At 47.9% G+C, this 11,345-nt stretch overlaps 3 protein-coding genes across 3 annotated transcripts; 1 reads left to right on the forward strand and 2 right to left on the reverse strand.

Annotated features, from left to right (window-relative positions):
• Positions 1–926: 926 nt before the first annotated feature.
• On the forward strand, positions 927–1,517 carry ABOM_005821 (response regulator; the record flags this gene model as incomplete). The annotated part of the gene is made up of 2 exons (XM_022532950.1): positions 927–1,166; positions 1,227–1,517. 2 exons carry the CDS (start codon positions 927–929, stop codon positions 1,515–1,517), a joined length of 531 nt encoding a protein of 176 aa, XP_022388931.1.
• Positions 1,518–1,901: 384 nt separating this feature from the next.
• exg2 (putative exo-beta-1,3-glucanase) lies at positions 1,902–4,030 on the reverse strand (the record flags this gene model as incomplete). The annotated part of the gene is made up of 3 exons (XM_022532951.1): positions 1,902–2,316; positions 2,390–3,402; positions 3,455–4,030. The coding sequence occupies 3 exons, from the start codon at positions 4,028–4,030 to the stop codon at positions 1,902–1,904; spliced, it is 2,004 nt and encodes a 667-aa protein (XP_022388929.1).
• A 2,294-nt stretch (positions 4,031–6,324) lies between these two features.
• Positions 6,325–8,495, reverse strand: ABOM_005823 (serine/threonine-protein kinase; the record flags this gene model as incomplete). The annotated part of the gene is made up of 8 exons (XM_022532952.1): positions 6,325–6,901; positions 6,962–6,991; positions 7,048–7,502; positions 7,553–7,708; positions 7,785–7,989; positions 8,068–8,179; positions 8,238–8,360; positions 8,453–8,495. 8 exons carry the CDS (start codon positions 8,493–8,495, stop codon positions 6,325–6,327), a joined length of 1,701 nt encoding a protein of 566 aa, XP_022388930.1.
• Positions 8,496–11,345: the final 2,850 nt, after the last annotated feature.

Consider the following 11,345-nt stretch of genomic DNA (forward strand, 5'->3'; position numbering starts at 1 on the left):
GTGTAATCTGTCGAGATCCATATAATGTGGAGCTTTCCCGTCTGGATATGAACGCTGATTGTGTCAAGTGGCCGCAAATTTAAGTCTTTGGGTCGTTAATATGCCCTGCCGCTGTCACGACCAAATCATGCAACTTGGATAGGTTACCCTGAGTCAGAGAAACCGATACGGGCATATTTCAAGGTGTCCATGAAGCGAGCTCGTGCATATCCCCGAGTCAGAGACAGCTTCGATCGTGGAAGCTGAGCTCGAGCAGAACGCATACTCGAATTGCACGATCGAATTTGAGCAGAGATCTAGATTGGTCTTCGTTGTGTATGACTCGCATTTCTTCTGTACGAGCTAGGCCCAGCAGAAAAGCAACAAAAGAAAATAAACCCGCAAAACAAGGGTCAAGCCTACACGAGTACTCGTGTCCCCCCGTTCCATCCACCAACCCAGAAATATCCCAAACTCGGATGGGCCCAACAATCCTTCTCGAAAAGCCACTTGATGTTGAGCCTAAATTTCGGGAACCAAGATAAAAGCTAACACGGACCCAAGTAGGCTAATAAAGGAACCAAAGGAATAATAGCGGATTCTAGACCAGGCGATCCGGTTCCATGGAACCCTCGTTTCAGATATATCCCGTCGAAACGCGGCATACCATTCAGCGCTGCTACAGCCCTCGCCTCAGATTCAACGGGTATCGGAACCCCCTGCAATCTCCGTTATAAACTCAATTTTAGTATAAAGGGTATATACATGACCACGCCAGGTTCTCCCCGTGCTGTTCGAATAACCTCACGTTTTAGCGACTATCCGGGATTTGCATGAAGAGCTGGCCTCTCAACAACTTCCATCTCAATCCAGCAATGGTCCAACAGACACCGTCCGCCACAACATCATCATCCAGCCAAAGTACATACAAAGACCAACAACACAAAATGTCCAACAGACCGGATTCATTCAGAGCCTCCCGCTCCATGAGCTATCCAACCGACAAACGATCAAAAACCAATCTACACATCCTAGTGGCCGAAGACGATCCCACGAATAGCACCATCCTGCGAAAGAGACTGGAAATGTCTGGACATACGGTATATCTGACGAGGGATGGGAAAGAGTGTGCATCCGTGTTTCGAGAAAAGGCAAATTGTTTTGATGCGGTATTGATGGACCTACAAGTGAGCAACGCTTCACTCCCATAGGCGAGAGATCAACCGGGCTAATGCGTGAGTAATCAGATGCCAGTGGTTGACGGCTTGACCGCAACGAAGATGATTCGGGAAAGTGAACAATCCTCTGCCAGGGGCGAGGCACTTAAGCAGCGTGTACCGATATTAGTTGTTTCTTCTTCCTCAAAGGAGAAAGATCGACAAATATACATCGATACTGGATTTGATGGGTGGATTATGAAGCCGGTTGGTTTGCATCGGATCGGCGATCTGTTGGATGGGGTCTACGAAAACGAGCGTCGCAGCAATTATATCTACAGACCCGGGATGTGGGATGAAGGTGGCTGGTTTGAAGGATGATTGGCCGAATGAGGAGCTTGATGCTGCTGTTTGGTTATCCCGGGGACATTGATTGACTCCTGGGATTATTGTCATGCCGTTACGATGAATGCTACTGTATAATATACACCGTCTGGACACACTATATCCTGTTCATGAGCACACAATAACTATTTTCATAACTGGAAGACTCTACAAACAACCTCTTTAATCCTTTGTGGCAGTAAGAATAGAATATCAACATGTATATACAACAGGAAGACCAAGAATGATCCTGGTGTCCGATGGGCAAAATGAAATACAACCGAAGCCCACCACATAAATGTATGCAACGTGAACCGAGTCCAAAAATAGAAAAAGGAAAGGGGAAATCTAGAAACATACAATGAAACAAAAAAAACCGTACTAATAAAATTCCGGTAAATCCCCGAAACTCGGAATATCATCACCACACTTGAAATCTGGAGCGTAAGCTTTCTTCGGCATATAGCCATTCTTCCAAGCCGTTTTGTAGCTCCACTGGGCAGCGGACTCGGTGTACCAGGTCCAATAAAACCAGCCCTGGGCTGTTCCAAAAGCAGACATTTGCGCTTCGGCATATGTTTGAAGGAACTTCTTATAGCCGTCTGAGTAATCGGCGGGAGGGGCATTGGCGGAGGCACAGCTGCAGGTTGGACCTGTGTCAGCGGTGGGACAATAGACTGTTGAGTCGTCTGTAGCAAAGGTGCCTTCCCAGCGGGTGCCGCGGCCGACGTTGTTGAGGTATTCGGCACAATCGGTGTCAGCTTGGGACCATTCGCCGCAGATGGTTGGGCCCCAGCTATTTTATCGTAGTTAGTAGCTGACTAGACATGGTCATGATTTGGGGATTATGGGGGTTTAATTGAACGTACCCTGCGCTTGTGGTGTTGATCTCTTTGATCATGTTATACCAGTCATTACAGATGAGCTTGACCCGGTCCGTGTGGTTGAGGACAATTTGTCCCGTGTTGAAGATGGTGTACTGGTGGGTGTCCAAGAACATCCGGTCCGGGCGGTCCTTCAGCATTTTCTTCCATTTGCTCAAGTTCAAGAAGCCGTCGTGGACGGTGACATAGGCTGAAATACCGTTCTTCTGCACCAGCTTGGTGGCATCTGTCGTCCAATTTAATACGTCCTCAACTGGCAACGAAAGCATGAGTGGTTCATTGACGAGGCCGTAAATTGTAACAACATTCTTGTAGCGGGGTTGCGCGAAGAATTGTGAGATTTGGTTGTGGAAATCCAGAGAGCGCTGTCTGTTCAGTTGGCCATTTGTACCATTCAACCAGCCGATGATTCCCTGACGGCCGCTATGGTTCCAGCCATTTTGGCTACCCGGGATGCCATGCGGGTCCAGGTTAACGCGGAGCCCGTACTTTCGGCAGTATTCAATGGCTCGCAAGAGATACCTCCATGAGATTTTTGCGACGTAGGGATCATCGTCATACGTCGTCACCGCCCAGTAAGAGAACTGGATGCGAACATGATCCAGTCCTGCATCTCTCATGTCTGCGAAATCTTGTTCTGAAATGAAGTCGGCGTAATGCTTTTCGATCTTCGAAGCAGCGGACGAACCGAGCTTTTTGCACAATGTATACTCGTCGATAATACCGTCCTTGCTTGAGTAGCTTTCGAAGAGTGAAGGGACAATGAAAGGCTCGATTGACAACCATCCCCCAAGATTCACACCGCGAATTGGCTGCGATCCATATGGGAAGGATTCGTTCAAAGGGGGTACGTTGTCGTTGGGCCTTGTCGAGTCGTCCCACGTTGAGTTTAGCCCCATGATAGGAAGGCCACCGACGGTCTCGTTGGTAAAGGTCAGGTTAAAGTCTCTAGTGTCGTACCATGTCCAGGGATCCAGCATTGATCCTCGAGCATATTCCTAGACGTACTAGTTAGCCAAGAGCCACAAATTCGCATGCAAATAGACATACTGGAATGCTATCGTGACTTAGCCCATCCAAGCTTGAGGTGTATGGCGAGTCGCTGTTATCGACGGAGGAGCTTGAGCCTGATTTATCATCATCGTGGCCATGTTTCTTAGACATGACGACAGCAACTGGTATAACAATAGCAAGCACGACGATCAAAACACCTATGACGATCCACCATTTCTTCCGCTTCCAGAATGGCGGTTGTGCATCGGAACCCTCCATACTTCCATCCCAATTACCCTCCTTCCGCCATCTAGCCTCCATTGCCGGACCTCCACCTCCGCGATGCCGAACCTCCATTTCCGGATGTCTACCCTCTTCCAGATAAGCACCGGACACGATTCTGCCTTTCGACTGGCCGCGAGGCGTCTCCTCAGGGAATGGGGCAAGATTCTGCGGTTCATCACCAACAACAGGGCGCTTGCGCTGGCGTCTGCTCTGCGTCCGATGTTGTTCTTCTGCCTGGGATCTTTCCCATTGGTCTTCTTCATCATAATGAGAGCGGAGTTTGGCCAACGCATCAGCACTCAGCAGATGGGATCCACTATTCGTAGAATCACTGCTTTTATGTTTCATTGCTGCTGCGCCGCGTGTCCTTTCCCTTCGCCTCTGCCTTCGCGCCTCTCTATCCAACTCGCGAGATCGTTCCCCTTGACCGTCCCGGCTGCGATGCCTCCGGTCCCTTACACCCCGTTTAGGACTACCACCGTCACCATAGGTTCCGTGTCTTCTGTATTCCTCCCTATCGCGATTCCTGTCTCTCCTGCTCGGCGACGCAATTGGCGAACCTCCAGCCCTAGACCTCTCTCTCCGTCTCCCCTCCACATCATGCGATCTAAGAGGCACCGCAGGATCCTCCGCATCAATATCATATTCATTCAAATCATCATCATAGTCTCGAGATTCATGGCGTCGTGTATCATGCTGGTAGTCGTCACGCCTATATCGCCTTCGTTCACGGGGATGGTAATCGAAATCGTCATCGTCATCATCATCATAAACCTCGCGATAACGTCTGCTCGGATCCCGCTCGCCGCGATAGCGGTCCCGACTGCGCGAGTGACTCGGCATGCAATTCTAACTTTATCGGAAATGTGTCAATCGCGCGATCAGCAAATTCGACAATGCGAATGCCGGGCGCCCCACTCGTTTACCGTAACACAAAACCCCAGAGCGTCATAAGAATTCGTGTCGCAAAAGGAATGGGAGGTGGGGTTGTGCCGAATGGTTAAATCAAGGAATGAGAGGAATTAAAAGCATCGTTAAGAAATCGCACAGAAGAGGTGGACTCGGGGCAAGAATTGCCAATTATACATATGCGACTAGGAAGCGCGACTCTATAGCCCAGACTTTAGTTAGTTGCCCGCGCTAAGGTCCAAGTTTCTAATGTGCCTCTCTTATCGCAGTAAACAAACTTGGCGACTCGGGAGCGCGTCGCTACCTACTATCGAAGCGAAAAACGTGGGCCCTTGGGCCGCTTATTATAATATGTAGAGCCCGGTAAGTAATGCTTGGTTCATCTCAGCACGGTTGTTTCAGTCTGGAAGCTGCATATTATCATCTAGTATGTTATTGTTCGGAAGATTTACCGATCGCGAGGGATGGTTTATTTATGGATCCGACGGCCTGAGAAACAGACCCCTTGGCGTTGGTGGAGAAGAAAAGTTGCGGAGCAACAGAAGCGGTGAATTTCAGACTAATAACTGCAAGATCATTTATCCTGTACTCCGTAGTAGCGAGAAAGAGGATTGCGGTTGCCTGGTTTCGTAGGTTCCATTTGATTAGTGGAGAAGAGTGACATTGATTGAAGGTTGAACCAGCTACTAGTACCAAGGAAAGACAGTTGATCACGAGCTCCAGTACATGAACCCTGTTCCCCTATATGTATGTCAATGTTTATTCACATTCAAACAGAAATATAATAGTAACATATGAACAAATCATTAATTACAAATGAACTGTAATCATCCAATCCAATTGAGATCCTGGCAGAAACAGGAACAAGTTATAAGGAAAAAAGAGAGAAAAAAATATCTATGCAAACCCCCTTCCAATCTTTCAACCACTATGCACAGCATAACCACTGCCAATCCATGACCATCAGGAGGGGTATGTAAACGCCATCTAAGCAATCAAAAGCACACAAGACAGGAAACAAATGCACATCCACAATAGGTTCGATATGCAGAATAGAAGCAAAGTCTCGCTGGTCAACTTAGTAATGATTATGATAATAAACTGGTCATATATGCACTTCCATCTGTACAACTCCGCACCCAGACCAACACAAACAGGGGAGAACGAAGATCGAGAATAGGTCTGCTCTTTGCTAAACCCACGAGAATAAAGAAATTGAGGGAAATTAAAGAAGTTATATTCTCCCGCGGCGCAGGTCTCAGGACAGTCTTGGGGTCCAAAGATGTGAAAACATGAAGACACCAACTGCACGGTCATCTATTCAGTCACCCTTTCGTCGCCATGTTGATGCATTGCCAGGCGATTTTAAATGCGAGGGACTAGAAGAGAGAGCCAGTAAAACAGTGGTTCATGAGTCTTGCCGCTGAGAGTTATTTTTTGTGTATCGCCAAAATTTTAGTATTGTTAATTTTTCATCTGATCTCGGAATCTCAAACGCGACGGCCGGAATTGCCAGGCGAGACTTCGCAAGATATATTGCATTAGACGCCATGATGCGACCAATCTTAATTGGGCCAGCCAGTGGTGCAACATGTCAGCGATCTGTTAAATGCTGTAAGAGGAGAATTCCATTTCGACAGGCCGATGCTTTCCCGGCTGGCTCAAGAGTAGAGGCCGACGGAAGGCAAGGCGCGTCATGCCGCCCCTGCAGCTAAAATTGGTCCATGTCCTCCTCAGCTAATGATTTGTCTAGCTCCTTCTTTGCCCAGAACACCTGGCTCCTGTGGCTTTGGACTCCTGTCACGGCCCTTCTTCCGGCTGAGGAAAGCCAGCATTCCGCTGTTTGAGGATTTTCCTTTGATAGAACCGGCATCATAACCTTCGGCTGGGAGGGTCGAGCTTTGGTCAGCCAACTCACTCCAACTGCCTGCTTCCTCGAGCACCATCTGCACACCACCACCTTTGCTTGTTTTCCGTGTTGCCCCCCTCGGGCGGCCGGGCACAGGATTGGGGTTGGTTGGGGGGAGATTGTTGGCCGCAGGGTGAGGCTGGGGATGGAATGGGCGATGGAATTGTGGGGCTGGTGAGGGTGGCGGCTGTGGGTGGGAGGTGGGAGAGGTAGGAGCATTGTTCGGGATAGATTCCTGATGATCTACGGTCTCACCGAGGGGTGACGGGGTTTCAGGCTGAGTCAATCGACTCACTGACCCATCAGTGTTGCGCAAGGGAGGCGAGTTTCTCGAAGAATCGGTCTGCGAATATTGTCGGGAGTGCGTCGAGCCAGCTGGGGGAAGGCAGTCTTCGGGGTTCCTGGATAATTGTCAGTAATTAGGATGGTTCGTTCTCACACACACTTCTCCTTTCACTCACTTCGACGCTGCAATAGCTTCTGCGGCATTTCTGTAACTGGTTAGCGGGATTCACATTTCGTGCACACTTTGCGCTAGACAACATACCCTTGGAAAGTCACGGTCGTGTAATCAAACGGCTCGAACATGGTCTCAATCAGACGGTGAAGCTCATCTTCTCTGATTTCCTTCGCTGTAGCGTCTTCTCTTAATTCTGCTCGTGGCTTCTGTCGGCGAGCTCTGGCCTCGAGTGGTGCCTCCTCAAGAAGTAACTCCTCCAGATCGTATGTGGCGTCAAAGTTGGTCTTATCGCTAGAGGGTCTGAACACTGGCGGGACTTCCTTGCGCTCAAGCGCTACAAAATCGATTTCCGCGAAGAAGGGGTGGGAGATAAAACTCTCCCAACTGGTGGCGCCAATCCGCTTGCTTCGGTCCTTCTCCATGAATGCACTCATCGCTCGCAAGCATGGAACTGAGACTGCCGGATTAGTGACATAGTACTTCGGCTGGGCTTTCTTTATGTTTTCGCTTAATACGTCCTGGCTACGACCTTCAAATGGTCGCTTGAGGTTTGTTAGCTCTGATCCAGGTTACCGAACACGCTTCAACAAACCTTGTTATAGATACATTCGTAGAACGTTACTCCCAGGGACCACCAGTCAACTTCGCAATAGTATCCGCCGCCCTCGTATACTTCGGGCGCAAGATATGCTAGGGTCCCCGATTTACTAGTGAGAGGTTTTCCAGGACGGAAGTCCGAAGCCACATTCTGCCGTCAAGAACATATGTTAGCTTCCTATGATACTGGAATGCAACGGTTCAGGTCGACCAGGAGAATAACATACGAAATCAGCCAAGTGGACGTGTCCTTCAGAGTCCAGGAGCACATTGTCCGGCTTCACGTCCCGATGAATGATGCCTTGGGAGTGGATATATCTCAGAGCACACCCGAGTTCGGCCGCCCAAAAGCGCACTGCTTCTTCTGTAAAGCATTTCCTTGAGATGTGGAACCGCAGATCACCACCATTCATTAGATCCACCACGATATAACTTCTCAAGTATCAGCAACATGGCAAAGGGTGGGGGCGGAGGGAAAGAATTGCGTGAAAGGACTGCTGCAAGACGCACATATACTCTATATCTTGGAAGCTGTATCTTAAGTTGCACAGGAATGGATGGTTCAAATGCTCGAGCATTCTCCGTTCACGGATGATATTCCGTACACTTTCCGACCGAACCACTGCAGAAGAAATATATCAGTTAAGGCAAAATGGATCGAAACAACCTTTGGTGCATACCTTCTTCTTTTCGAATGTATTTGAGCGCAAATGTCAACCCGGTATCCTTTTTCTCCACAATACGAACCTTTCCGAAAGCACCTTTCCCGACCACTCGAAGTAATCGGAATTGGTTCAGGTTGACTGTTGCCCCCCTGCAGTCAGCGTAATGTCCGAATGGAAATCCAAAACCATTGTTGTCGGTTTCAATAGACTAGCGGACAACATAAACGTACTTTCATCGGTGGAGCACACCGGCTTCCCCTGCGAATTCCCCATTGAGAAAGTTGTGTGACAACAGAGGCTAGAAAGAGTTCGTCGGAGTAACTTCAGACCACATCCCACACGAGCCTAGTAGTTATTGTATGCGTCGGCGTAACACAATTTCAGCTTTATGTATTCGACTGTCTGCGGAATCGGAATGATAAGACAAGAGGGAGGCGAGTCTGAGGGAAGGCAATGAAAAGACGGACCGGCCGAAACGACAAGGCGAGGTGAAGGGGCTGTATTAAGTAAAAAACAGACGGAGTCTAGTTGAATCAGATCTATGGTTCCCGAGACATAAGTATTAGCCCGCAAACGAAGCATCGCCAAGTTATGCAGAGGCTGCTGCGCCCGAATGATACGGGGAAACGTGGGCGGAGGGGCTCAATTCCCAGACTTGCCAGGAAACAATATTTTGCAGATAAAACATACCCTCAGTAAGATGCAATGGCTTCGGAAACCAGAGAAATTCCTTAGACAGACACTGCTTCCAAAGCTTGGAGGTGAAGCAGGACGTGAGTGAGGCGGAGAGAGGACAGAGGAGAGGCGATTTTGGTGGATTGAAGCAAGACGACGTGAGAGAGAGAGCGGCAGCCCCTAAAACGGAGTAGTTTGATAGTTAGTAACCTTAAAGCCTTCCGTCAGAGAAAAAGTGAACGGGCCGCATGTTTTAGGTCGTGTTCTTTTCCTCTTTCCCTATAATATATACATATATTTTTTTTTCTTTTTTCTTATTCTTGTGATTAATATTCCTTTGAGAATTCTAAATTTTACTTCTGACCCTTGATTGACGAGGATTAAAATCATCCGATACTATTATAAATATTTTTTTTTGTATCATGTTTCTGGAATAGATAGAAAACTTAAAAGAACTACCAGATACGGGGAATTAACATGACCCTCTCCTCTTCTTTTCTTTTTCCTTCCTATTGTTTTCCTTTTTGGTTCTTTTTTCTATTTTGTTTCTGACCCAGCGCAATGCAAGTGGACTAATAGTTCACAAGGACGGAAAGGAATAAATACTACGATACGAAATCAGATGGGGCCGAGGGCCAGGATTAAGCTATGGCTTAGTCTGCTCGGAAAAGCCCAATAGAATAGTGGCAAAAATATCCCAGGAGAAGGCGGTCTGAAAAAAGAGTCGTAATGCTTTGCACTCCAGAGTGGGTTTTTTGGAGTACTATCAGAACCTCAGTAGGAGCGAAGATAAAACAGGATGGTTAAGGTGAATTGGGAAAGGAATAGCGATGCTAAGTGTCGAACTACTGGCTTAGTGGCGCCGTAATGGCCAGCCAGGCGTCCAGGAGAAGTGCCGCATGGGCCCACGAGGGAAACACGCCGTCGAAGGAGAAAGTGGGCGGCGTAAGGAGTAGAATGAATGTATCGGTGGAGATGGCGATGGGGTGCAGAAAGAAGATAAAATGACAAACTAATGCAGTACTTACTACTTAGTAGGGGGAACTCCGATAGTATCACCTTTCAAATAGTTCTTATACCACCATAATCGTTTCCACGTCCTAGTGAGTAGTGGTACTAGCCTATCCTGTCCATGGTAGATACTGAGTTACCCCAAGGTACACACTCTCCCTTCGCTAGACAAGCGAAGTATGTCTGGGTATCTAGTCGTACAAAGATGCAAGCAAGGATCGATCCCAGTACCACCTCGTTGAGGAGCAAGTACAGAGTATCTGAAGCATCGCCGCTCTTATGGCGATTTGGAATGGGCTCACCTGATCGTTGAGAAGTAACCTCTCCAACAATATTTGATATATTTGATCATAAAAATATATAATCCATTTCTCTTTGCGTGATTAATTCTCCGTGGTTTCTAGAACAAAAAGTATATATCCCTAGGAGTCTTGATCATCGGCCCATATGCAGAGTGTTATCTGGTGCCCCCAAGAGATCACTCACAAAGATCCCCTACCCGCCATCTCCACACGCCCACGACATTTCCCGACCAGCCAGGACTGACCTGTCAACTTGCTATTTGACATCTTCTTTTGTCAAAATTTGGCATGGCCGAGCACGTTGAGAACCAGTCCCAAGGACTTTGGGGAAATATCTACCGAATCCATATCCTAAGCGTGGCTTTGTCTCGTGGCCGCCACGTTTTTGATGGATTGCATAAGGGAGTCTTGTGTGTCCATTGGGAATTGAGGGCTTCTCTTCCGAGTCCACCAGAAGGAGCATAGTCGAACGCGAATGCTCGCCGTCTCCGTTGACAGGAATCTGTCCTCCGAAGGCCTACCGCCGTGGGACAAAGTACTCTCTCAACTCCCACGGCGAATTTTCCATTGGACCAGGCGGGGGTAATGCCAGCCAAAATGGAGGTGGGATATCCCTGCTGGGTTACTAAAACGTATCTTGCAGATCCTTAATATTGATTTCCTGAGTTACATGAGATCCTGCTTCGTTATCCTTCTTCATTTCTTTTTTTATACTGAGATTAGTCATAGGCACAGTGACTACGGTGCGCAACTCGGCCAACAATTACCGAGAGAGAGAGAGAGAGAGATACGAAGAGTTGAAAATCTGCGATGTATATTAAATTATATTTGTGATTATTTTAATCTCCAACAAGGTCGCATTTAGATGGAATGAAACCTTAATAAACCATGGATAGCCATAACACCGTGCCCTAATCTTTCCTTCCCCAATCCCGCAATCCCCCAGAGATAGATAACCCCTACACAGAGAAGCAGAAAGACAACCAAACAAAGCCAAAAGATTGTCGCTAAGGAATCATATTACGATTAAATAATGAAAATAATAATCAAAGGAACGCATAGCTCCAAGGATCCGCTCTGGGATTGGAGCGGGGCCCGACAATCCCCACCACCAAAGCGCCTTAACTCTTTAGCC

This window comes from Aspergillus bombycis (assembly GCF_001792695.1).
Source record: "Aspergillus bombycis strain NRRL26010 chromosome Unknown contig00045, whole genome shotgun sequence".
NCBI lineage: Eukaryota > Fungi > Ascomycota > Eurotiomycetes > Eurotiales > Aspergillaceae > Aspergillus > Aspergillus bombycis.